The sequence below is a fragment of the Hippopotamus amphibius genome, chromosome 9 (assembly GCF_030028045.1).
Source record: "Hippopotamus amphibius kiboko isolate mHipAmp2 chromosome 9, mHipAmp2.hap2, whole genome shotgun sequence".
Classification (NCBI taxonomy): Eukaryota; Metazoa; Chordata; class Mammalia; order Artiodactyla; family Hippopotamidae; genus Hippopotamus; species Hippopotamus amphibius.
In genome coordinates this window covers 141,228,782-141,256,121 of record NC_080194.1, presented here as the reverse complement: position 1 = coordinate 141,256,121, position 27,340 = coordinate 141,228,782, and the positions used below count along the sequence as shown (strand labels likewise).

Below are 27,340 nucleotides of genomic sequence, written 5' to 3'. Positions count from 1 at the left end.
TTGAGATAAAAATGGAAGTACACGTAAAGATAAAATTGTAAGTGGGATAGACTGCTGTATTTCCTCCCATTTTTCTTTCCCTTCTCCTGTTGGACAGTAAACAAGAAGAATTGAGTCAGCTCGTGCAGCCTCGTCCAGAGGGAGTGGGGAGAGCTTCTGTAATTGGGTTTGTCCACTCACGCTGCCCCCAGCCCAGCACACCTCCTCTCCGCCTCCCACCGCCCCGCCCCGCGCCTTCGAGGTTGTGATTGGGTTCTGGCTAACAAGCAGTAAGAGACGGCGTGTTTAAAAGGATGGGGAGCTTTCCTTAGCTCTGCACACAACAGATTATTAACCCAGAAATTTACACACCCGCTTCACCAGTTCAGGAGCTGGGTAGAAACAAAAAAGTGAGTTTGGGGAAAGTAAAAGGTGTGGGAGGACCCTTCTATTTAGTGAACAAGATTTTTCCAATCAGGAGAAAAATTTGTGCTGTTTATTTCAGTTTTCACAGTAAAGTGCATCTTAAAGTTGCCCAGGCTCTGCCTTGAGAAACTCACCTCTTGGAATCCGAGGGAATGAGCTGGTTTACGTGCTCCCTGTACACCTTTTCCTGTAGCGCATGTTAACAAAAATAATAATTTCTATGGGTTCTTGGAGATTGTACATATAATATATATACATATATATGTGTGTACACACACACACACACACACACACACACACACAAATATATCTCCTAGTCTCTTAAAAAATACGTGCCCGGGAGGGTTCAGCTCTGCAGGATTCGAGCTATCAAGACGCCAGCTCCCCGTGGTGGCAAGCAATCAGACACACCTGTGGAGATGCTTGCGCAGGTAGGAAGGCACTTAATCCCTTTGCCAGGCCATTTTAATACAGAGAAAGATGACAGACTCCAAGAGGTTGCAAAAGAAATTGGCGAGCAGAAAAGCCACTTGATTTTCTTTAAGTAAAATGTCTTGGGGCTGTTTTCACCCATCCCCCAAAAGGGCACCAGTGTACCTTGCTATGCATGGGAGAAGGTCAAGAATCATAAGAGACTGACCAATTAAGTTGCGTTTTTTTTCTTGCCAAAGCAGTTGAGAATGGCCGGAGGTGGCCTGTTTGCAGAAGCTGAACTATAGAACTGAACAAAAGGGTGGCCTGCGCTCTGCAGTGTCTAGTGTGCTCTGTGACACAATGAAACGCCTCTGGGGGAAGGTTAGGATTTTTACTTATTATAGCTCCGCATTCCTTAGCAGCTGTCCTACAAGGCAAACTCAAAGATTCACCTTCACAACCGGAGCAGAAGCAGCCTTGATTGTCTGTGTGAGAATTGCTGTCCGTTTGGAAGAAATAACAGCCCCTCTGTCCTCAGCGTCATCACGTCTCTCTCTTCCTTCCTCCACGGCCGCGAGCGTCTGTTATCCCGGTCCGTGTGCACTTCCTGTGCCTGCCCTTCAAGACTCCATGCTGCCTGAGGGCGTGTCCAAGGCCTGTCGTCCGTGCTCGTCCCTGTGCTCTCATGGGGTGGCCTCAGTGTCTCCTGCCACTGACCAGCCAGTGCCCCTGCCCACCCCCCAGCCTCCTCTCCTCCAGCCTCACACGCCCGCATCATCACCCCAACCTGCTCTTGCTCCTGAGCTTTCACTCTTGTGAGCTGCTCCACCAGCCACCCAAACCCCTCAAGCCAGAAGCCGGGAGAGCTTCAGTGCACAAACCCAGCTGCCGCGGGCGCCTCTTCCTCCCTGACCCTCCCCCCCCCCCCCCGCCCCCGTCTCCATCACCACTTTCCTCCCCACAGTCCTTCAACGACCCTCCATCCCTTACTGGGTCAATTCCAAACTCCACAGCACGGCCCGCCTACCCCGACAGCCTCCTCTGGGGTCACCCCCAGACCCCGGTTTCCCCTTAACCTTCAAGAACCACTTACAGTTTTCCAAACGGGCCAACCCAGTTTCCACCTTCTTTTTTCCTGTGCCTGAAATGCGTTTCCTTCCCTCCTCTGCCTGGTGAGTACTATCCATCTTCCAAGGGCCTGGCTCAAGCCTTTCCTAATCCCCTGCAAGAATTAACCTCGCAGCCCCCCCCCCCCCCCCCGCCCCGTCCCGCCACATCCCTCCCCTCAGCTCTCTGGGCCCCACAACAGCCTGCTTGTCCTGCTGCCGTGGCTCTCTTCCTCCACCAAACCCAAAGCTCCTTGACGTCGCTGACCTCTGACCTCGTGCGATTAAACCTCGTATCTGTGTTCTCACGCAGTGCCCGGAAATAAGAGGCAGGTGCTACTGTTGTTACCACCCTATAATGGTAACGATCTGGTAATAATAACCAGCCATGTCTAAGACTGAATTCTTCCTTCAACAAGTGCTCACGGAAGGGCTGTTGTAGCCCAGGCACTTTGCTTTGTGCAAAGAGGAGTAACACGTCCGCCCCTCCTTATTCCAGAAGGTGGGCACATCTCCCCACCAATCAGGGTGCTGCCGTGAGGTGAGAGCCGGAGCCAAAGGAGGCTGACAACCGTGGCCCTGACTCGAGACGGGTCACTTGAGCATTTTCCTAAGGCCTTTTAGTCCTCATATATGTTCTCGACCCTATTTTCTCCTCTGTTCCTACAAATTTTAGACCAGTTGTGTTTGGAGCAAGAAGATTTTGAGGTTTCTAAAGGTCCTGTAGACCCCACCAGCTGCTGCTTCTGGAGGGGGTCCTCTTTTTACCAAAGTGAGAACCCTGTAGATACAGACCCACTAGTAACTGGGGAGCCGAGGTTCTTCCTAATCTTGGGGTCCTGGGCAGTTGTCATCACCCCGTCTTTCCCGGAACGGAGTTGCCTCTGGTTGAATGCGTGTGCCTGTGTGGTCTGCCCATCTCACATGCTTGTGTGTCTCCGGACAGATGTGCCTTGGCATCTTCTGGTGGAGGCAGCCTTTGAGCTCATTATTTTCCGGGCAGCCAGGGAAGGACCAGCTTCCGCGGAAGGAACGGAGGGAACAGCCACAGACGCGCCTGGTTGGCTGTGGAGATTCCCTGAGGCCAGGAGTGCTCGGCCAGGAAGCAGGACACGCCGAATAAGTGGCTCTAACAGGAGAGCCAGACGAGGGATTTGCGTTCTCAGTTGTTTCAGAAAATTCCACTTTTTTAGGACATAGGCTCTTTTTTGGAAGAAAGAGGCTGTATTTTTGAACGAGCTGTTGAGACCTTTGTGAGGAGGTGTGTGGGGGACGTGTGTGCCCGGAGCCCGCGGGCAGGCGTGCCCCCCCGCCCCTGCCCCGTCCTGGCTGTGAGTGGGGCCGTGGGCCTTCCCCGAGTCCAGCCTGCCCTGGCCTCACATCCAGGGCACACAGGCCTTCAGGGCGTCTGCAGGAGGCCATCCTGGCAGAGAGATGGGAAACCCTGGGATGGAGCAGGGACCAGGGGCCTCTGTCTCCCCTTCACCATGGTGCTCATGGCCTCCAGCTCCGCAACATGGGCCGAGTGCCAGACGCTGGCTGACGTGCATCGCGTACGCGTATAAACATACGTTAGAGGTGAGAGGGTCAAACGTATACTCCTGTTTTTAATGGCCCTGTGAATTAGGAAGATAAGGCCCAGAGAAGCTGAATAACTTACTTCCAGTTAGGAGCTAGGGTATTTCCACTGGGTTTAACCTCAGTTCTCTTCCTCACGACACCTCTCAGCCTCCGAGCATGTGGGAACCTCGTCTGGGATAACTGGGGGAGAGACGCTTGCGATGGAAAGGACCGGGAACGGGGTGGGGGCTGCTTCCAGGGCCTGGCCAGCACCCCCGTCACTGTGCGCACATCCCTGCACCCACGTGTCCAGGATGGAACAGGTTGAAAAGAAGGGGCTGGCAGTCAGCGGAGCGTGTGCTCAGGGTCAGCACTGCATGTTCTCAGGGTGGCCTGTCCTCCTCCCAGAGCAGTTCAAGTCGGTAACAAACTTGGGAAGATGCACAGTTATGGGGGGAGAGTGGAGGAAGGGGGAATTGAGACCAGCTGCCTTTTGGTGGATAGGCTAGTTACGTTCCTGGCTTCAGGCCTCAGGAACCGTTCCAGACACCACTGGGGACAGTGTGGAGCTCTGCTTGGAGAGGACGGGGAAGATGGCCTGCAGAGAGCAAGTGCCGAACATCTGTGCGTCTGGTGTGTGGTGCTGGGCACAGGGCCCAGGGGGTGGGGGCACGCACGGGAGGACAAGGGCATCTGGACTTACCACGGGCTGCCATTCTTGGAACCCAGGAGAGCCCTGTCCAGACTGTCCAGGACAGACACTGAGACCCCGCTCAGGGAGATGTTGGCTAGTCATCAGTCCCCAGGCTTGGGCAGCTTGCTTGGCTGGGCTTGGCTTTGTTTTTCCTGTCCTTTCCTTTTTTAACTATGAAGAGATATAGGATTGGTTTTTATTCCTGCCCACATTACTGACTAGGAATGTGACCTTGAACCAGCGGTTCTCAACCAGGGGCCACTCTCTGCACAGGGCACGTTTGGCAACAACGAGAGACTTGCTTTTCACATTACGTCCCCACGGCTTATTTCTCTCATAACTGGAAGTTTGTACCTCCTGACCACCTGCACCCGTTTCAACCTCCCCCACGCCTCTCCTCTGTTAACCGGCAATCTGTTCTCTGTTATAACAGAGTTCCATTTTCTTTGATTCCACATATAAGCGAGATCATACAGTATTTGTCTTTCTCTGTCTGACTTATTTCACTTAGTGGGACGCCCTCCAGGTCCATCCACGGTGCTGCACGTGGCAGGCTCTCCTTTTTATGGCTGAGTAGTGTTCCACTGTGTGTACACCGCTCTTTCTTTATCCGTTCACCCGTCAATGGGCTCTCAGGTTGTTTCCGTGTCACTGGTGAATAATGCCACAGTGAACAGGCCGGTGCAGATATCTCCTTGAGATACATCCGTTCCCTTCAGATGTACAGTTGACCCTTGAAAAACATGGGTTCGGACTGTGTGGGTCTATTTGTTTATATGCAAAGCAGATTTATTTGCACAACAGTGAGGATTAGGATCCCAGATGGAAAGGAAAACCGTTTTCTGTCAAATGGAGATGATTAGTGGGATTTTATCTCCCCGACCAGGGATTGAACCCGGGCCCTTGGCAGTGAGAACACGGAGTCCTAACCACTGGACCGCCAGGGAATTAAGCTTTTCAAGTAGCTGCTGTTGGGCCCTGCTGGCCGGGAGGGCATGCTGGTTGCCTCGTGATGCTTTCAGAAGCAGCAAGCGCTGCAGACTTGCTCAGGCTACGTCGGCTGGATCCTCGGATGTGCAGCCGTGTGTGTGGAGGGACCACGTGTGCCAGGGGCCAGCCTGAGTCACACAGAGGCTGTCACCCGCCAGGGCACCAGCACCCGCAGCTCCTGTGTTGCTCAAGGGTCAGCTATGTAACCACAAGTGAACTGCTGGAGCCTACAGTAGTTCTATTTTTAATTAATTTATTTTTTGAGGAATTGGCAGCTTTCTTTTTTTGGGGGTGGGGGGGCAGCTTTCGTCAGAGGGGGCAGTGTGGATAAGACAGGTGAGTGAACTTCGCGGGCAGAGAGGCAAAGCCCAGGCCTGGGGGAACGCCGGGGGCCTTGGGACTCACAGGCCTCCCACCTGTCACACATCCTGAACCGCCTGCACACCCTCTACCCCAGCCCTTCCATCTCAGACACAGTGGTCCCTCTTCCAGCTCCGGTGCCACCATTGTCCCCACATCCATCCATCCACACACGTGGGGCTGCCTTGGAGAAACATCCTGGATTCCGTTACCACCTCCACCACCGCAGGCCAAATGCGGCCGTGTCCTGCATGGGCTCCTGCCATCGCCCGGCTGAGCCCCATGGCTTCCTCTGCCTCCTTGGGCTCCAGAGTTCGACCCTGTGACTCTGCACCCAGACACCTGCAGGGCCGGTTCCTTCCTTCCAGGTCTGGGTCCCGCCCCTCCTGTACTCTTGACCCCAGGTCCATGTGACTTGCTCTTTTTCCTTATGCTGCTTCCCCCGAAGCCACTGTCTTGATTGCAGGGAAGCAGGGTGTTTGCCATTCATCCTACTTTTTCTGCAGTAATTCCACAGCTTAGCAGTTGAGGGAGACTTTCAACTTTTTCTTTTCTTTTCTGTCTGAGAGATTTGATATTCTTTAAGTGTACTTTTTAATTAAATGCAACCTGGACAGCTCCTCTCTACTCCACATCTCCGGTGATTAAGGGATTCACATGGGGGAAGCTGACTAGGATTAGGCCCCGTTTGCCTCTGCCCGGAGTCCTCCTTCCATCACTACAAAGCGTTTGCCTTTCTGCCTTTGAAGCTACCTGGTGCCATGATGCTGACCTCGGCAGAAATCCTCTCCTGCTGTGATGTCTTCACTTCCCAACCACCCACACCAGCCCGGGAAGTGTTCAGTGGAAAAGGCTGCAGTCAAGCCTCAATTAAGGAAATGCTCGGGGGAAGGAGCGTTCTAGTTAATTTAATTTTTGTTTAACTGAGTACAACCAGGGTTTTTATTAGGAGGAGATTTCGTTACGTAAAAGAAAGATTATGAACTTTGGATGAAGACATTCCTGTATTTAAAACCTGTTCTCTACCATGTTTAGTCATGTGACTCGGGGGCTCAATTTTCTCACCCATAGAAGGGGTGGTGCCAATAGCTCTTCATAGCTTGTTGTTAGATTAAAGGGGCCACACCTGTAAACATGTAACAGAATGTCCAGCGGCTGTGCGGGAACTTGGTGAAATACAGTTTCCTTCTGCTTCCCATTTTGTTTCCATTCTTCTTGAAAATAATTCTTAATACATTGGCATATGGTATTTAAAAACTTTTTTTTTAATGCGGAACCCTGAAGCAGCGGGTAATTCTCCTGGTGGTGGTAGTCGTGGCTCATGATTGTAGAATACGTATGAAAAATTAACCAATCGTTGAGTATTTGTTGAATGGTTATTATATCTTAGACACTGTGGGAGTAGCAGAAATGAAGAGGTCTTTTTATTCTTTTAAACATGCCCAGAGAGTCTTCTTTGCATTTTTGTCCTAAAAATTGAATGTGGGCAAGAAATTGGTAGGAAGTCAGCTTGGCAGGTTAAGAATGCACATCCATGACCTCCTCTCACTTAAGAAAGAAGCAAAAAGCCACTAAAAAGCAGTAAAGGGGGAAGAGCCTCAGGTCCACAGGACAAGAAGAAGGAGCCGTAGAGACTGAAAGATGGAGGATAAAGCGCATGGTGGGGAGGGTGGAGGAGGTCTCGGCGTGGGGATGCCCAGAGCAGACGCGGCCACCGTGGGGCTAGTTATGACCCAGAGCTACAAATGGGGGGGTTAGCTAATGGTTAGCGTCTGGAAGGGCCTGCTTCCTACCTCCCACCGTATGCAGAGTACTCAGCATCTAAAGCAGACAGACGGACAGGCAGGTAAGGATCCCCTCTGCAGGAATGAGTGGCCCCAGAGGAAAGAGCTCTGCACTCCGGGGTTCAGGGTCCCGTGGGGACAACACCAGTAAGATGTTTCCACCTGACTGAAGCAGAGTCTCCCATTGACAAGTTAAGGGTTGCGCTGGGCGGGGGGGTTACATTGCATTTTAAGCTTCTCTTTGCTATTCTTTTTCATCCATGAGCTCGTACGAATTTGACTGAAATTTAAAAACAATTTTTTTAAAAAGAAGAAAGTGGGCAGCGTCATGTGCTGCGATGCACTGTCCTCGCTACCGGGAGACGAGCATCCTGGGCGTTCACGTACGAGTTTACGGAAACGTGTTCCAGCAGTTTTACGAGAAAACGCACAGGCTCTGCAGTCGTGAGACCTTGCTTTGATCTTGCTGTCATAGCTTCCGTAAGTCGAGGCCGCTTTGCCTGTGTGTGTACCTGTGTGTATGTTAGAAATGAACTTTTTAGCAATTATTATGCTTTATCTGCACCTACTCCTCCAAGCGTGATTCACACATCACGAGAAAGAACAAAGTAGGTGCGGTCGGGAGGGCCGGGTTTGGGGACAGGCTGACATTTACGAGCCCCGAGTCGAGCTGGTCACTCGACTTGCCCTGTCGACCCCATGGGTGAGGGTCCTTCACCTGTAATGGTTCGGGGCTCGAAAGTGATACAGACAGAAGTTACCCTTCCGTGTGAGTCACAGTTACCATCAGCTCCCACTTTCCTCGGTGTGGCTGGAATCACCGCGGGGCTGTGAACTCGGGCCTGGCGCTTACCTGTCTGTCGCATGCCGGGCTCTGGGGGTCAGCGCCCAGGCGGGGCTGAGCGGCCGGGGACTGTCCTCTGGGCGGGATAAGTGCTGAGCACGGGCTTCCACTCCTGTGCCAGGCGAGGCTGATTCATGCCAAATTAGCACCGTGCTTGGCAACCTCTGCGCGCCCCGCTGCGCTCCTTCCCTTCACGTGGCTGTTTGCAAATCTTAGCTTCTCAGGTCATTTCTCCTCATCAGCGACTTTCACAGGTGACAGGCAGGCTGTCCGTCTGATGGGCGTTCAGCCTTTGTCCTCTGTCACGCGTGTGTCTGTACCCGGCATCTCCACGGAGACCTGATAACCAGCCTCACAAGCCACGCATTCTCCTGGCCTAAGATGTGGAGCGGGGGGAGGTCCCCGGGAGGCCCTGCCGGGCGTGGGGGCGGAGGGCAGCGCTGTGCGGTGCGGTGCTTGCCAGGAGACCTGAGGGTGCGCGGACAGTCTCACATTAACGTAGTCCATATATAGGTTTAAAACATTGATTTTTTGGCTCTGCCTGCATCAAGCTTTTTCTTTCTTTCTTTTTTTTTTTTTAATTCACATGAACCTTTAATTCCAAAATCTCATACTGCAGTGAAAGCAGGACTCAGACCTGTGGGAAACTGTTCTCCTCCTGCTCTGTCTCGATGTCCTGACTGCACTGCCAGCAGCTGGAACCTCTCAGGCCCTCAGCCGCCCACAGCGGGGTGGGTCTCTGCTGCATGAGGCTCCCCAGGAAGCATTTTGCGTTTGCCGTGATGTTAATATTCTTATCTCCAGCCTCTTCCATCTCTGCCCTTTATTGAAATTCCTGTTCCCGAAATGTTTGATCCGTCTTCATTTTCCCTAAATAAACAGTAGTAACACGCACTGTGCCTGGTGTAATTTTGATATTACATGTGTTTGAGAGAAAAGTGGCGAGAACATCTCGTGTGTTTTCTCCCTTGTCAACAGAAGTATGAGCTAAATTATTTACAGTGTGATACTCACACAACAAAGATGGAGTTGGGGTATTTACTTTTCAGAGGGAAGGGATTGAATGTGCGCTTGGTTCCTGGGATGTTTGCTCCCAGGATCACCTTCGGGCCCAACTAAGAGCAGCCGCTTTCCAACCACACACGTGCCCAGCAGAGGGCCTGACGCAGGAAATATGTGTGAAACTGAACGCATTTGGAAGTAGTGGGTAGACCAGGTAACTCAATCAGCAGTCTTAAATTGATAAGCAAATAAAGTCAGCAAGCATTTTGGAAAATGCACAGCAGTCTGAAGCCCTCTAGGGGCGCGACGTGAGAGCGGCAGGGGGAGCTCTCAGTTCCCATGGTTTCCGGGCAGGACATGCGCCTGTGGACCAGGACCACACGGAGGGCTCCTCGGGGGGCTGGGGTGGGGTCTCGAGACGCTGGGGGTTCTGTCAGAGCAGCTCGACAAGGCTCTCCGGTCACGTCCGGATCTTACGCCTTCTGTACCTCAGAGAGTCCCACGCTGTTTTCTTCTCTGCCGCAGGAGACGACGGTGCCCCTGAAGCCATGGCCCCCGTCATCGTGGTCCCCCCCAGCAACAGAAGTGTGGTGGCCGGGTCCAGTGAGACCACCCTGGAGTGCATAGCCAATGGCAGGTGCGTGCCTTCCCCCGCGGGGAGGGGCAGCCCGTGGCGACACCTCCCGCGTTCGTCCAGCTGGGCTGCGGGAAGATAGGCCGTGGGCATGCCGATCTGCCCCAGGCCTCGTCCTGCAGTGTTCATATCGAATGTAACATTCATCCTGGAAAGCGGCGCTTTTCCCTTTAGCTCCGGGTCACGGGGAGGGTCTCTTCTGAGCTTCTGACTGAGGCGCAGGCAGGGGCGGAGGCCTCGAGGAGCAAAGGAGAGAGTTCATCCCCGTCTGCTCTGCCGTCCGAGGTGTTCTCGGCCCGTTAGCGGTCACTCCAGAGTCGAGTCCCCGTGATCACGCCTCCCGTGTGGCGTGTCCCCGAGCAGTATTGGTTTTAAACACGCTTTTCCTGAGCAAATGGAATCATTAGCACGTACGATCCATTGCTGCTGCGATTAGCTATCCTTGCTCAACAGCCCCGAGCAGACTGCGGCGTGGACCCGAGCCGTGAGGCGGTGGCGCGTACCTGCACTGGCTTTTGCGTGCCCCCCGTCCCGCCCGCCGCAGTTCCGGTGGAGCGGTGGTTACTGCCGTCCGCACGACCCACAGTTACCGTCGCTAAAGCCCTTCTTCCTCACAGGCCCGTCGAGGAGCTGAGTGTGCGCTGGAGGAGGAACGGGGCGAGAGTCACCGGCGGGCTCCACAGCTTCGGGAGACGCCTCACCATCAGCAACCCCACCTCCTCGGACACCGGGGAGTACGAGTGCGAGGCCACGCTGCCCGGGAGCGCCTTCGGGCCCGCCAGAGCCAAAGCCTTCCTCTCCATCATCGGTGAGGCTCCCGGGGCCGGCCCGGAACAGGGGGCAGCACCTGTGTTCCACCGGCTTTATCTGTAGCTCAGCACGCAGACGCGAAGTTGAGCTTACCTCCCAGATTCAGCCGATTCTTCTTTCCCAAGGATATCAGTGCATGAAATCCAAAGAGCTGATGTTCTGAATACCCCCGAGAAACGTTCTTCCGAAAGCTTCCAGTCGTGAAGCTGGGGAAGGGCTTGTCGAGATCCTTGGCTTGTTTATCGCCTGCCTGTGCTGGCTTTTCTGTGACTCTTTTTTTTTTTTTTTATAATTTTTTTTTGAGGTACACCAAGTTCAATCATCTGTATTTATACACATATCCCTGTATTCCCTCCCTCCCTCGACTCCCCCCCACCCCACCCTCCCCGTCCCAGTCCTCCAAGGCATCATCCATCATCGAGCTGAACTCCCTTTGTTATACAGCAACTTCCCACTGGCTATCTATTTTACAGTTGGTAGTATATATATGTCTGTGCTACTCTCTCACTTCGTCTCAGCTTCCCCTTCACCCCCCACCCCCCCAAACCTTGAGATCTCCAGTCCATTCTCTGCATCTGCGTCCTTGTTCTTGTCTTGTTCTGTGACTCATGTGGCCGTTATGATCAGTGTTCAGAGATTAATCTATTACCATTATTTTTTATTTTGTGACCCAGAAGAAGTCAGAAAGTCTTGGATGTTACCTTTTGTTAAATTGAAAAGTGAGAATAGAGAGGCTTCCTAGAACCACGTGTCATTCTTAAACCAAGAAGGGAGACAAAATTAGGCACATCTGAGCTTCTCTAAATGCTGGGAACTATCGGTGGTTAGGAAGGTGCATTGTGCTCCAAGGGCATCCTCAGTCTGTTTTCAGGTTATGATACGATTACGTTAATTATGAGGCAAGAGCCTTTATTCCTCTGGTCTTTTCGGCTTCTGTAATACTGTTAGGCCTCCACAGTGGCCGTGATCACTATCGCAGTGACCTGTCTAGCGGAGTGGTGGCCACTGCTGATAAGAGGTGCCTTCGGGTCCACTCCAGGGAGAGAACAGGAAGGATCACGTGAGCAGAAAGCCCTTCGAGAGCATTCGCTTCCCACGTAACATATTTTGCAGTTTGCCACTTTGCAAACTAAAAAAACATAAAAGCTTGCGTTTTCATAAGAAATTAACAAGAGTGTGAAGAAATGCTGCATAAAAGGCAGTTTGCCTTGAGTGTGTCACATCCCTTTAAATCGTTAGGAAATGGCTCTGTGGCCTGAAACTAACTGCCAGGCTCACGTGACGCAAGCCTGTCAGCCCCTGTGAAAGACGCACACGGGTTTCAAAGCATTGGGGAAGGCAGGTTTTGAGTCACAGATCATCCCTGATTCTCCGCTAGGGATCTGAGCTGGTTCTCTGCTGCCTTTCTCATCCACGCTGTAGAGACATCAATACCCCATCCGCATTCCTGGCGAGGACCTTTCTGTTGGGGGTGATCTACAGCTATGTGAGCACAGCACGTTATAGATTGAACCCAAATTAAAATTCGTGATGTGTAAATCTCCAGCAGACAGGACTATATTGTGTTAAAACATTTTAAGGTAATTTAAACAAGAGATTTATCTCCCTGTAAACTAGAACGTTTGTTTCCATCATAATTCCCTTTTAAAAACATTTAAATCTGTCACGTGAGCATGGGCTTTGCATTTCCACCTGGACCCCAGAACAGGTTGCTTCTGTGTCCTCCTGAGTGCCATCTCTCCGTGCTCCAGCTTCCGAGGCACACGGACACTCCCGCCTCTCTAGGATGTTCATTCACATCCCCTTGATTCATAGGGATTTGCTGGGACAGGATTTTGTGGGTGAGTCATCCTGGGAAAACCCCGAAGGGCCTGTCAACTCGGCGTGATCTGGGAGGTGATAGCCCCGAGCCCAGCGGTCCTGGGGGGAGGGTCCCCGGCTAAGGCGCCGTCACTGGTGGAACCGTGCGAAGAGCTGTCGACGTGAACATGCAGAGGAAAGAAAGCAGACAGGTTGGCTTCCAGTTATTCTTATTTCCTACTGATGAGACTAGACAGGCTGGTTGTGGCTGTTTACCCCAGCTGTCAACTGCCCTGCTGCATTGCTTAAGTTTTGAGGTTTAAACAGGAACACAGGGTCTGACTGCAGACAGCGTCACGCGCATGGCTCTCCACACGGCAGGGAAAGCGGCCTCCTGGGTTAGGTGGTCCGTGTTCTCTTCCACCTGCCCTGCGCTGAGTTTGGGGCTGTTGCTTCTCTGCTGTTTCCTGACCTGCCCAACCCCACACACCCCACGCAGTGAGGCAGATGCCTCAGGCTCCGTCTCCTTCCTGGCCGCCTTTTCTGGCCACTGAAGTCAGGGCGCCTGGTGTGTGGGGTTAGGGTGCCCGGTGTGTGGGGCCAGGGTGTCCGCTGGGTGGGGTTAAGGTGTCTGCTGGGTGGGGCCAGGGTGCCCGCTGGGTGAGGCCAGGATGCCCGCTGGGTGAGGCCAGGATGCCCGCTGGGTGGGGTTAAGGTGTCCGCTGGGTGGGGTTAAGGTGTCTGCTGGGTGGGGTCAGGGTGCCCGCTGGGTGAGGCCAGGATGCCCGCTGGGTGAGGCCAGGATGCCCGCTGGGTGGGGTTAAGGTGCCCGCTGGTGGGGGCTGGGGCGCCGGCCGTGTGGCAGGTGGCAGGGCTGGGATTCACCCCAGGAGCCGCGTGGACGGGTGGCTCAGGAGCCTGGCTTCCTCGCCCCTGTGGTGGGGACGGAATGTGCAGGTTGTGTTCTCTACTGGCTCCAGGGTTCCCCAGCTCGGTCTCCTTCAGCAGGAGCTGCCTTGGTAACCTGCTCTTTTTCAGCGGTCCCTCGCCCTCCCGATGGAGTCCCATAACCTCCCAAATAAACCACTGGCAGGGGACCCCGTCTCAGGCCTGCTTCTTGGGGAGGCCCACCCAAGACTTGGACCATCACCCTTCAGACCCCGAGTGTCTGTGCTTGGGGTGAATGGCCTTTCCCTCCCGGGTCCCACCTCAACTGCCTCGTGGGTCTGCATGTCACTCAAGACTCCCCCAGTTGTCACCACTCGCCCCGTGACCTCTCAGACTGTCCCCCAGGGAGGGGAGTGGCACCATCCCAGCGGTTGTCTTGCGGAGAGCGGACACACTGGTGGATCGGTGATGTTCTAGGCGTCTGGAGACAACACTGGGCCTGGGCTCTCACTGCACCGCGTGCTGGCCTCTGTGGGCCTCAGTGTCCACGTCTGTGAAGCGTGGACATTGCAGAGAGTGATTCCAGTTCATACCGTGAGGGTCACGTGAAGTATCGTTGGCTCAGAAGGACTGGAACGGCAGCTTGAGGAGCTGTTGGTGCGACCCCACTCTTCCCTGAAGCGGCCTCCGGCGTGGTGGGGAGACCAGCCTCTGGGTCATCGGCCCCAAGGGGAACCTGGTGGGGCAGACCCAGCCCGAGGAGGCAGGGAGGCTCTGCAGGAGAAGGAGCGCGAGGACGGGCCTTGAAGATCGAGTCTGAACGTGCAGCTTGAGGAAGACATTCCATCTGGAGGAGCCAGGACTGAGCTGGGAAACCCTGGAGCCGGTGGAGCTCTGGCCCCGAGTGCAGAGCCGCCAGGCTCCCCGGGCCTGTCTGGAAGGGCGGCCTGCCAGAGCCAACCGAGCGCTGCCTCCTCTGCAGCCAGCACCCGGGCAGGTGTTCCCAGCTGAAAACCAGGACGGCCTTTGTGTTGCTCTTGTGAGAAAGGACCCAACACTCAACAGCTTAAAACAATACAGACGTGTCGCCTCGTGGATCCCGGGCTCCCAAGGCCACAACCAAGCCTGTGACTGGGCTGGGTTCTTACCCAGAGCCCGGGGAGGGCCCACTTCCCAGCACACCCAGGGGCTGGCAGAGTTCAGCTCGTGTGGTTGTGGGACTGGGCCCGGTTCCTTTCTGGCTGCTGGTGGGTCATTCTCAGGTTCTGGAGGCGTCCCTGGCCACAGCCACCTCCGTCTTCAGAGCCAGCAGCAGGCCAGGCGCTCACCCCGCGGATCTCTGACCTGCCCTCCTGCCGTCTCTCCCACTCCCGCGGGGGAGAGTTCTCTGCTTTAAGGGTTCCCGTGATGAGACTGGGCCCACCCAGCTGGTCTGAAATCACCTCCCCATTTTTAGGTCGATGACCTCAGTCGTATCAGCAGAGCCCCCCCTGCCGTGATCACAGGTGCCGGGGTTGGCGGTGGACATCTCTGGGGGGCGTTCTGCCCACCCCGGTGGACAAAGGCACCTGGGCATGGGTGATGATGGTGGGCCAAGGGCATACCGCGGGCTCTGCCAGCGCCTGAGACGGTCGGGGGAGAAGGGCAGACGGCAGGAGGGGCATCTCTGGGCCGTGCTGTGAGCCCTGCAGCTCGGAGCTGGGGGGTGGGGGGGTGCGTGGCAGAAGTCAAAGCCCAGTGTCAGGGGCAGGAGAGCCTGAGCGATCCTAATTTGGGGGCTGCCTGGGAGGTATCCCTGCCCCCAGTTCTGAGGTGGGGGGACTGGAGGCTTTCCGGTGCTGAGTGGAGGAGCTGCCTGTGGCCCCCAGGGGATGTGGAGGACCACCTGTGTGGCCGGCCTCTTCTTAACATGCCAGTGTCACACGGGATAGAACATTTTCCTGTTGTCTTCATATTGTTTCAAAAGAGATAAAAGTGTTAGTTTCAATCCCCACTTTCAGGGGCTGCAGATGTGATAAATTTTTAGAAGTCTGGTATGCACCTACATTGGCAGGGCACCCTTTCTAGAAAGAGCCGTTGCCAATTAGCTGAGACACACACTTGCCCTTTGAAGATTAAGTGATTGAAAAGTCCATGGCGGGGACGACCCGTTCACCGCGGATTTTCCCCACGCGTCGCCTCAGTCTTCCTCAGCTGATACGCCCAGGACGCCCCCCCACTGGTCTCCTTATATCCGCCTACGCACAGACGTCGCTGAGGATCGAGAGGAGAGTCTTCTGAGCGTGCTGAGCTGGCTGGAATGAGGGGCAGCAGGGAGAGACGTGGTGGCGTGTGGAGGTGGGAAACGACGTAATCACCACCAGAGGCCGCGTGGGTCTGCGCGGCCCTCGGCAGCCCCGCAGCTGCTCTGCTTGCTCAGCCACCTGGAAGGCTCTGGAAAAGGCAGGAGCATCGATACGTGCATAAGCAGACCTGGTCTCCCTGGTTTTCAGCCGGGAACACCTGCCCAGGCGCTGGCTGCAGAGGAGGCAGCGCTCGGCCGGCTCTGGCAGGCCGCCCTTCCGGACGTGCCCGGGGAGCCTGGCGGCTCTGCACTTGGGGCCACAGAGGATATGAAGCTGTGAGCTCACGCCGGGCACCCAGGGGACCTGGCCGGGCGGGGATGACCGTACCCGCGGAGGAGCTGCCCTGGCCAGGCTGGGGTCCCTGAAGGCACCTACAGTCCCAGAGCCAGGCCTCTGGTCAGCTCGGGCCAGGCTCAGGTCACTGTGTGAGGAGGGCCCCTTGTCTCTGACCCCAGTGGGGGTTTCTCCCGGCGCTTGGGGAAGCCCTGGGCACTACAGAGTGAGGGCGAGTGGCACCAGGACATCGGCCAGCGGGGCAGACGGCATCCGTAACCAGTGCCGGGAATTGTCTGGTCCTGTAGGCGTTGAGCATCTATACATGTGGATTCTTACCATCAAAGTGCAGCTTCTCTCGGAAGAATCTCAAGGGAGCTGTGCTGAGTGAAAAGAGCCAGTTCCAGAAGATACAGAGTGTATGATTCCAGCACATAACGTCTGGAAATGTCCGAATCATAGAGATGGGGCGTGGGAGGGCCGTTCCCCGAGGTTGGGGATGGGACCTTGGGGTAGGCGTGGTGACAGAGGGCAGCGTGGGGACCCACATGGTGTGGACCCGTCCAGCATCCTGACCGTGGTGGGGTGCACAGGTCGAAATCATGCATAGGACCAAATGTGCACACGCATGCCCACGCGCACGCACATGCGTGCAGCCAAGACTGGGGGAGGAGAACGTAACAGGCTGCACGTCTCTCTGCCAGTATCTTGGCTGGACTGTAGTTTTGCGCCACGTTCCCACTGGGGAAACTGAGTAAAGGACACGCGGGATCTTTATTATTTATTACAACTGCGTGGGATTCTCCAGTGATCTCAACATAAAATGTTTGCATTAGGAAAGGAGAACTGTGGTCAGTCATAGCAGATGTTGATATTTTAACTTAATTCTTTTCCTTTCCCTTTGCGTCCCTTTAACCAGACCGCGGGGGTAGGTGTGGACTTCAGCGTTCACTGCTGAAAATGGGGTGTGGCCTGCGCACCAGGGCCTTGGCGGGGCGCGGCTGTCATGCAGTCAGAACACAGGCAACACTGCTGTAGTCGGTACGGACGAAGGGGACGCGGCTGAGTGTGTACGCGTGTGCGATGAAGACCAGCTTGAAAAAGAAACCTGGGGTCCCTGCAGTGTCTGTGGAGGCCTGGTCTCTACACACACAGCGCAGCGCAGGCTCCACCCCCACCTGGTGAATTGGCGGCCGTGGCCTTGGCCAGACGGGCTCTCCCAGCAGGTTGTCCTGCATGAGTGATGCAGGTGACTGCAGGGCTGATACCCAGCCGCGTCCCGTGAGGGACCTGCAGCCTTGTCTCCTGAATCACTTCCTGGAAATGCTCAGTTTTCGTGTCTGTTTCCTCCTTTAGGTCCCACCCTGTTTTAAAGGTACAGTCAATACAGGAGGCATGCCAGGCTATCGTACCCACATCCGCACAGTCGCAGTGGAAATAAACCACTCCGGGAGACAGTGCCCGGAAATTATCTCACGGAGAGTGAGCACAGCAGCCCTTTGTTATCATGATAACGCAATAATTACTGCCTTAAAACTCGATGAACTTGCCTATGGCGCTGTTGAATTCCTGCAGGATAAACCGAGAAAAATATTGCAATTTAGTCTCCAAGGAAATTCATTGTTTAATACAACCAGTGCTTTTTTTGCTGTTGAACAGGCAGGCGAGCAGGTGTCTGGAGATACACAAGTGGTTGGGTTTCCTTTGCTGGTGAAGGTGGATGAAAGGCACATTTTCTTTCTTCTCTTGGCTATTATTTTGCATTCCACTGAAGTATCACATCTATATTTTGGAGAAGAGGAACCGCTAAGACTTTAAAAAATATGTTAATAGGCTGCCCTGTTCCCTGACACATGCTGGGTGCCTGGCTGTGGTGCTTTATTTGACATGCTTCATGAGTTGTTGTTTAGTTTAGATACTGAAGCAAACTAGCCTATAAAATACTGTGCTGTAAATATCAGCCTTTATGAACCTCATGGGATAGTCCTTCTAAAATGTGAATTAAGATATTGCATGATTCAGGCGCATAAACTGAAAAGTAGCCATCGCCCTGAGTAGTAATTTGCTTTCTGAAACCTTAGACTATAAATTGCCTTTGGCCTCTGCTCACTGAATTCTGAGTTTGTGTGCACGATGGTAACTAATGAAGTTTTCAAAAATAGTTTTTAAGAGGAGTTCAAACTCTTGTAGGCTATAGGGTCTTCTGAAATATTATGAAAATATACACCTCATTGGCTGAGAGGCTGTTTTGGTTTTTTCTCTTGTTTAAAGAGCCACCATATTTTACTGCTGAACCCGAGAGTCGGATTTTAGTGGAAGTAGAAGAAAGCGTGGACATCGTGTGTGGAGCCATGGGTGAGCCTGAGGAGCCGTGGGTGTGAGTGGGGAGCCGTGGGGGGAGCGGGCAGCCGTGGGGGGGGCGGGCAGCTGTGGGTGAGCCTGGAGAGCCATGGGTGAGCCTGGGGAGCTGTGGGTGTGAGTGGGGAGCCGTGGGTGAGCCTGGGGAGCCATGGGTGAGCCTGGGGAGCCGTGGGGGGAGTGGGCAGCCGTGGGGGGGGGTGGGCAGCCGTGGGGGGGCAGTGGGGAGGCTGCAGGAGAAACAGCCACGCAGTGGAAGAGCAGAAATGGCCTCTCCAGCGCAGAGCCGTCCTCTGGAGAGCAACAGGTTGATTGTGATATTAGAAACAGGGCCCTTGGCATGGACTGGGACTCCGTTGCTGGGCGTGTAACCTTGGGGGAGGCATTTGACCGTGCTGAGCTTTTGTGTCCTCACCTGCAAAGCTGGTCCCCGTCCATCCCAACAGAGAAAGACAAAGTCTTGTCCCCTTGACTCCCTTCGAAGGCACTGATTCCACACGACCCCCAAGACTTGGGGCCGGAAGTTCACTCTCACCCCTGGGGTGAGGGCCTGGTGACCACATCCACTCTAAGAGAAGAGGGATTGTTTTAACGTCTTGGACAGGACATCTTCCTCCTCTTTTTTTCTGCCCTTTCAGCTTCAGGTTGACTTTTCCTTTGTTACTCAGGGAATACCACCTCTTGTCCCTGAGCCTCGAGCCCTCTCTGCCCTCTGTCCCCATTTCGTGTGCAGCACACACGTAGCTACGCTAAGCGCCCCAACGGAGACAGGCTCCTACGGCCGTTTCATAAACAAAACTACGTGAGTGCTCTGGAGACAGTCAAGAAATGAAAAGGCACGCTTATGTTAATACCTGCCCGTCTTAAGGGTGGGGTTTCCATCCAAGAGCTTGGACGGTGAGGATTCCTAACACTTCCGTGAATCTTCCGGACGGGACAGAGGGCTGCATCAGAGAGAGACCACCACCTCCCTCCTGTGCTCGGGAAACACCCCCACAGGAAGCTAAGTTAGGTCCCCTGCTAGAGGCACAGGGACAAGAAGATGAAGGAGGGGCTGGCACGGGCGTCGCTCGCGGAGCTCTGCGCGCGCCACGTCCACCAGCTCCAAAGCCGCTGCTCGGGCCCGGATCCTGGGAGCCGAGGCCCTGAGACGCGGAACAGACACCACTGACCTGCGGGTCAGTTTCCACTTCTGGGAAGGAGCGAGGTGCCGCGAGGGACAGTGCTGAGGGTCAGCATAGAGACGGGCGTCCGGCCGAGCGTCCCCTCCCCCCGCTGCCCACCGCGCCTCCTGCAGCCGCCGCTCCTGCCCGGAGGAGTCGTCTCCCGGGTGGTTCTAGTTCCCAGCCCGACAGTCCGGGGGCGCGCGCCTCAACCCTGCTCTGCGTCTGTCCTCTGCTCTCCGGCTCTGCCCGGACGCCGGCGGGAGAGAAGGTGGAGAGAGAAGAGTCCTGTGGATTCAAGTGGAAATCTTTCCCTACTGTGGTTGCATTGTTCTCTCTTTTGTCTAAACACCAGCTTTTTAAGGCCAGCAACTCTGTGAAAGTGAAGCTATAAAATATTTACAGTGCAATACTGCAGGGATAGGATTTCTGTTTGACATTAAATTGCCCCAAAATAGAAATACTCCTAGTTCCTGATATACTAATAATTGTTTTTCAATAAGTGACAGTCTTAGGCTCTCCCCGTGACAAGAGGATGCTTTTCTTGCATGACGTCTGCAGAGTAAACTGCTTGTTAAGTACAGGCTTATAAATATATACTGAACAGGTCTGTCAGGACTGCGTTGCCATCATGTAATTTACTGCTTTCTTTTAATTTTGACAATGAAACTGTCGCAGCATGTGAAGTGGTTATTCTTTATGAAAGCTACATCATGTAATTGCTATTATGAGTTTTACATGAATTGGTTATGCTTTTACCTTGAAATGGATTTTTTTTAATTTCCTGATTTAATGAAAAGTGACAGGAAACATAATTAAGGCAAAGAACAGAATCTGCGAATACATTATCTTGAAATATTCCACGACATTAACTTTATTTATTAAAGAAGACGTCTTGCACCTACGCAGTATCTTAAGTCAGGGGATTTGGGTGTGCCTTTGAGCATGAATCATGTCAAGATGTTTTATTTAAATTCATTTTCTACTTAGGGAAACGGAGGCACAGAACCACCTGAGATCTAGAAATAAGCCCAGATGCCTCTGCACTTTACCACCAGTACGCCCACAGCCCACGTACTGTGCCCAGCAAAGCCCAGGACTCTTGTCTTGAGTGCCTTGGTCTCCTTCCATGTCGGGCTCGCTTGTCTACCCTTCTGGGTGGCCTGACCCTTCTTGGCTTCAGGATGAAGGAGGAGGGAAGCAGTCTCCCCTCAGCTGGTTCCCCAAGGCTCCCGGAGAAGCCACCAAGAGGAGGAGTCTGGTGTGTCCCACACAGCGAGGCCACCAGGGACCAGTGCATCGTCGCCTGGTTCCCTGCACTGACCACACCCACTTGGGGACGACCAACAGAGGCCCTTGTGCTCTGGGCTGAGGACAGTCCCTTCGTTTACAGCCTGGGTTCTGGCCCTGTGACCTTGTCCACCGCATACACCGCCCCCCCCCCCAGCCCCAACCTCAGCCTTTCTCCAGGCAGTGGAACTGCGCGCAGCTCCAGCCGCACTGCCTGGAGGCCTCGGTCTTCCCCGTAGCATCATCAGGATGGAGCAGCTGGACACGGAGCCTCCACGCGACCCGCGTGCTCTTGGTCAAGTGCTGGCTGTGGTCTCAGCGCGCTCCCCTCCTGCGCAGGGGGCGGGGCCCCCACGCCCTCCTCCCCATCTGCTGCGCCAGCACTCGTCTCGTCCTGTCGGCCGCGGTGGCTTCTCCCGCAGCCGCAGCGTGGACCTCTTGTGTCTCCTCTCACAGGCGCGCTCCTTGAGCGCGCCGCCCGCTGCCCCGGTGCAGGGCTGGCGCGGGGGCCAGTGCTGTCCGGCTCCCTGGGCGGCCGCAGGTGCCGGGGAGGCGGCGCTCGTGTGTCGCCGTTAGTCGTGAGGGCCAGTGGGCGCCGTCCCGGGGGCCCCAGGAGGCGCTCGCACACAGACGCAGTCCACCTTCGCAGCCACCTTGGAGGTCGCCGCGACCCCTGTTCCCTGCAGGGAAGGGAGGGGGTTAAGTGCTCTGCCCGAGGTGGCACCGTCGGCGGGGGCCGGGGGGGGGGGGCACCTGTCTCCGTCCTGGTGACCCCTCCCAAGCCCGGGCTGCAGAGGAGGGCGCTGCACAGCCGGAGACCCTCCTCCAGGCCCCGTCTGGGGTCCGTCACAGCTGGAGCCGTCCGGAACGAGAGCACGGGCCGTGGGAAGAGCTGGGCGGGCCTGCAGCTGCCCCCTCCTCCCCTCGGGCCTGTCCCTCCCCGTCTTCACAGGAGACGAGAAACACGACGCCTCCCAGGGTGCTGGGAGGGATGATTGGGTGAGAACACGCCCACTGAAACACTGCCATGCAGTCCTCACGTGAGGAATTCTTGAAATTTAGTGATTTTTGTTTCGGCTTCCACCCAGGGGCCCCTCCTCCCACCCTGCAGTGGTTCAAGGATGCGGTCGCCGTCAGCGAGCTCCAGAACCCTCGGTACCAAGTGCTCTCAGGTGGAGGCCTGCGCGTCCTGCAGCTGCGTCCGGAAGACGCGGGGATCTTCCAGTGCTTTGCCCGGAACGAGGGCGGGGAGGTCCAGACCTACACCTACCTGGACGTCACCAGTGAGTACTGCCCCCCGCCCCGAGCCGCGCCTGCTGGGTGGGCCCCTGCCCATGGACACCTCGGAAAAGGCGAGTGTGTGTTCAGCCCCAGCGCCCCCGTCCCGGGCACCCTCCCTGCTCCTTGGAGCCCTGGTTTCCCGGCACGTGAGCGCACCGCTTCATTGCCGCGAGGGAACACAGCCCCCGTTTTTCTGGAGAGGACTGGGAAGACTGTTGAGTGAACAGCTCGTTCCGAGTCTTTTTCCCTTGATCTTTTTTCTTTTTTTTATATTCATCCTCTATTTTAGTTTTATTGAACGATTATAGTTCTTTTGTGACTTTCTTTTATTATCCCATTAACAGAAATACCTTGGCACTCTGAGAAGTAAAGTCAAGGTAAAGGTTTTCATTGTGTCTGTGGCTTTTCCTTTTCATCTCCCATAGCTGTGATATTGTTCTTGCGAAACGCAGTAGGATTCAGTTATTATGGACCCTGCCTTTCACGTCTGCCCTTTCGGAAGCGAAACGCTGATCTCTTCCGGTGTAGGAGCCATTCCAGAAAGCACATCACGGTCCGTGTGTACGTGGCTCTCGTCAGCCAGGACTAGCAAGAGACTGACACAACATTGAAACATTGGTGCATGTGCTTTGGTAAACTAGGGGACGTTCCCTGCACCCTTGTCCAGGGTCAGATTTCTCCTCCGTTGTGGAGAGCAGGGAACCAGTATCGCTTCAAGCAGTAGGACTAATACTGGGGACCTGGGCCGGAAACTGCGTCTTGATCGATTAGAATCACGTAAGCCTGTTTTGGAATAGTGGGCCAGGATGTTGTAGTGCAGGGATGGGCAAGCTGTTTCCTGTAAAAAGCTAGCTGGTCCCTGTTGCCGCCTTGGAGAGACGTGGTTTCTGTTGCTACTACTCACCTCTGCTGTCGTAGCCTGGAGGCAGCACAGACCACGCTGCGCACACAGGGCTGTCCCACAGAACTTCACAACTTCGTTTACAGACGCAGGGACAGGCTGGATTTGGCCCACGGCGGTGGCTGGCGGACCTGCTCCTGGGAGAGGCCCAGGGCAGATCCCCTGCGTTCTCTCCGCCTCAGTTTTCTCTTCAAAATGGAACCAACCCAGCCCAGTTCACAGGGTTTTTAGAAGGATCGGTTTGGAAATTTAAATGAGAGGGCTACTTAACCTGGTTGCCATGACAACTGCAGAGTGAACAAATAAATACGTGGTAATGATAACACTACGTGTCTGCTCTGTAAGTACAGGGTTTTGCAAAATGGATTTTTTTTTTAATTAAAGCACTTTTAATGAAAGAAAAATATAGTGTGTAAAACAATCCCTATTTATTCGTTCACTTAACAAACGATTATTGAGCATCTGCATCCGTGAGGCCCGAGAGGCTCAGCGACAGAGCTAAGAGGAAGCTGTGAGGAAGAGGTTCTCGTGCTTCCAGGATGGAGGGTCTTGGGGGAGGGGAGAGTTGGCAAAGGACAGGATCATTCAGGTAGAGGCGAGGGCCCCGCGGAGGAAGAGCAGGTACGCCCAGCGCGGCCAGGGAGGGCTCCTCTACAGGCGGTTGGGTCGGGGGCGGGGGGCTCCTCTGAGACGAGAGGGTTCTTACTGTTCTTACTGGGGCTGAGGCCTGCAGGTGGGGAGCAGCCAGTCCCGCAGAGTCTTGGGGATGGGACGTGCCTGCCACGGGTGTCATGGTGGGGGCTGCAGGTGCCTGACGGGTGCGGGGGAGGGACACGCCGGCCCAGGTGTGCGGGCAGAGAAGGGGCCCTGGGTGAGCAGGGGTGAGCGGAGCCTCCAGGGCTTCGAAGTGGGCAGCGGCCCGCATCATCTAAGCTTTGAGAGGCCCCCAGGCCTGCTGTGACGCGGGCGGACTGTGGGCAGCAGCCTCGAGACCCGTTGGGAGCCCCCCACGTCGTCCGGGTGGGCCCAGCCCAGGTGGGCGCCCGGCGGGTAAGGCGGGGAGCGGCGGGCAGCCGCCCTGGGTCCGCTGGGCCCGCCCGCTTCTGCCCTGGGGCCTCGGCCCAGGCACCGCAGGGGCCCCCACGGGAGGTCTGGGCGATGCAGGCCGCGGCTGGGACGGCAGGGTTTCGGTCTCATCTTTCACAAAGTAGCACAGAGTCGGCAGAGCCCTCCCCAGAGCCCAGCCGCGCCACCCGGCCTCCTGGTCTGACTCAGGGCTGCTGGAGCCTGGAGGCTCGTGAGGGAGAAGACCCCCCCCCCCCCCCCCCCCCCCCCCGCGCGGGGCCACACATCCCAGAAATTCTTTTCCCAAGTCCTTGGAATATGGGTATTTTAACGTTCAGGACAGATCCTGGGACGTGTCAAAGTGTCACCTTTTGGATGATGTATAATATTCAGAAATTAGCTTTTTCTGTTGTTTTAAATAGTGAAAGCAGTTTGATGTATCTACATAAACATCTCTCTTCTCTTTAACGTTCCTCTAAAGCAGTTCTTCCTGCTCTTCCTCACTTTTGTGTCCATTCCTTCACGAGACTATTTCTCCTCAGGTTGTAGACAAAGGGAGGCCACCCTGGGAGACGGGTAGCGGAGGGTTACGGGCCTCCTGAGAGGGGCCTCATTGTTTATCGCCACCCTTATCTCTGCGACTCGCCTGTGAAGGGCCCGGTGGACGACCCCACCAGGCTGGCTCGAGCCTGTCTGAGGGACGAGGCACTGACCGTCTCACTGTTCACCTCCCCTGCCTAGATGTCGCCCCCGCCTTCACCCGGCTCCCGGAGGACACCACGGTGACCGACGGGACGACCGCCGTCCTCAGGTGTGAGGTGTCTGGGGCTCCCAGGCCGGCCATCACCTGGAGGAGAGGTAGGCGCCCCCCCATCCCGCCGCTGCAGGGCATGGCCGGCGCAGGAGGCGAAGCCGGCAGGCCCAGGGCTGTGTCTGCTGTTCTCACGCACCCGTTCATTCAGTGAAAAGCAAAGAGCAAAGAGCCACTGGCTGAGCACCCACCAGGGGTCAGAGCCAGGGCGCCGGGAGGCGTCAGACGGGCAAGACCCCGTGAGCGGCACGCAGCTCACATTTCTTTGCAACGTGCGAACAGCACTGTCCGTCAAGCCCTTCATCGGGGGCCCTGGGCCGGACGGGCTCCTTCAATCACCCGGCCCGGATTTCGGCTGCAGCTTCCACTTTGTGAGATGAAGGAGCGCCTCCCTGGTGATATTCACACTTAAGCGTGCATCCTCCTTCATCTCTAGGAAGGCTGCTTCTAGCACAGGATCGTTGGCGTCCTCCACCGCTTGACACGCGCGTGCTCTGAATCTGACTGTACTTTCAGTTCCTGTGAAGAGTGGTGTCACATCCTGGTCTCCTCGCAGCACGCCCTCCCCCCCGCCCCCAGCCCCGTCTACACGTTCAGCGCACCTGCCACTACATGAGCGGCACATGTAGTCCGTCCTTAACAGGCCCCGCTGAGTTGGGTCCGTCCCCGTAGATGAACTGGTCATGCTTGGTGGACTGTATCTGGGTGAAACTTCAGAACTTACAGCTTTTTCGCACCCAGAAAACCACTTGGTGGCTTCCCGGCTCTCAAAGGTGTGACTCGGGCACTGGGGCCATAGCTTATAGACAGAGATCTGGGAAGCTACCGATTAATCAGAAAGAGGGGTTCTTTCATTTCATACATTTTTCAGATCTAGAATGTAGTAATAGCTTTATAGAGAGAATTTCCAAATGCATACAAATGTAAAGAAAACTCAGAATCAGTCACCCAGAGGAAACAGTCACATACATGGATCATGACGTGTTTAACCAGATCTCTCAGTGTTGGTCGCTTAGGATGTTCTTGATTTCTGTGATTCTAGTTAATGCTAAAGCAAACTGCTTTGGTTACTTTGGGGCATGAAATTTCCACTTTCTCCTGATTCTTTCCCCGCCGTCCTTTCCTGGGCGCAGCCAGAGCGTCACCTTCTCCCTCATGCCGGCTTCTCACGCTCCTGTTTCCTCTGCTGTCCTCAGGAAACCACATTCTGGCCAGCGGCTCTGTGCGGGTCCCCAGGTTCACGCTCCTGGAGTCCGGGGGTCTGAAGATCACCCCTGTCTTCATCCAGGATGCGGGCAACTACACCTGCTACACAGCCAACTCTGAGGGCTCCCTGGACGCGTCTGCCACGCTCACCGTGTGGAGTAAGGACCACAGCCCGCGCGGAACTTCTGTTAATGATAGTTTAATCGGCGTGTCGTCTGTGCTTAGGGATGTCAGTGTGCCCTTGGACCCGCTAATCCAATCAAAGGAGAATCATTATTTTTACAACTAATTTAGAGAAATCTGTTGAGTAATTAATTTTTCAGCTTCTAAAAGAATAATTAGAAACTGTATTCAAAGATTTAATGGGGACGTTTCAGGAGAGATAAAAGATTAACTTTCTAAAGCCAGTAGAGTAGGGATATTACCCCCAAACCAGCTCAAGTAACAAAACTGACAGGTCGGCTGATTTAATAAGCATCACATAAGAAAAATGGATCAAGAATTAAACGCCCAGAGGAAACATTTTTTCATAATAACCAACTCCAACTCTCCTCATATATTAAATACGGATGTTCCTGTATGTTAGGAGTGAACCGAGAGAGATCATTGTGGTTCCTCCAGCTTTTATTTCTTTTTATTTCATCTATAACATTCTGAAATGCAGACTAAAGTGTTTTCCAGAACATAAGGATTGGATTACCAAGTATTTAGCTTCACTGGCTAATAAACTTTATCCTCTCTGGCTCATCCATATCTATATTACTGAAAAATTATTGTTCAGAACAATAGACAGTGCCCACTAACAGGTTTTCATAAAGCCATCTATGTGAGGAGAGAAAATTTTAACTTGCATGAGTGAGTAATTTGTTAAAATACCATCCTTGAAGAAAAACTAAATTGCTGTGCTTCATTTCATATCTGCTTAGTTTCCTGTGATATAGTTGGTGTCCACTTTGATAAATGACCCGTTCTAACTTATTAGGGGTTCTAAACATATCACAAGTTTAAAAGAAAAGAATCCAAATCCCCCCAATATTGTTAAGCACTAAAAAAAAGAGGTTTGTGTTCCATTTTCTGGTCTTTTCTATCAGCCACCTCTGATCCATCCAGTGTCCCTAAAAACTAACCATAACTGTAAAAGCTTGTGGAAGACTGATGTCTGCATCCTTATAGGTCACTCACCAGAAAATTTTGTGGACCTGCTAAGATTCAAAATTATAACAACACTAGACTGGCTGGTGCAGTGCTGTGTGGCCTGCGGGGCTCTTCCCACACGTCACCTACTCTGTTCTGTCCCAGCGGGAGCGGTGGCAGCACCGCCCCCCCCACCCCCCCCCCCCCACCCTTTCATACACA

The 27,340-nt window shown here is 54.5% G+C and overlaps 1 protein-coding gene across 1 annotated transcript in view; it reads left to right on the top strand.

Annotated features, from left to right (window-relative positions):
• The window catches only part of SDK1 (sidekick cell adhesion molecule 1), a 793,009-nt gene that overhangs the window by 567,757 nt on the left and 197,912 nt on the right, over nt 1–27,340 (top strand). Inside the window, exons 6-11 of the mRNA XM_057750135.1 lie at nt 9,685–9,796; nt 10,411–10,601; nt 18,181–18,264; nt 21,809–22,003; nt 24,709–24,825; nt 25,975–26,142. Coding sequence (XP_057606118.1) covers nt 9,685–9,796; nt 10,411–10,601; nt 18,181–18,264; nt 21,809–22,003; nt 24,709–24,825; nt 25,975–26,142 — 867 coding nt within the window. The remainder of the gene's footprint in view (nt 1–9,684; nt 9,797–10,410; nt 10,602–18,180; nt 18,265–21,808; nt 22,004–24,708; nt 24,826–25,974; nt 26,143–27,340) is intronic.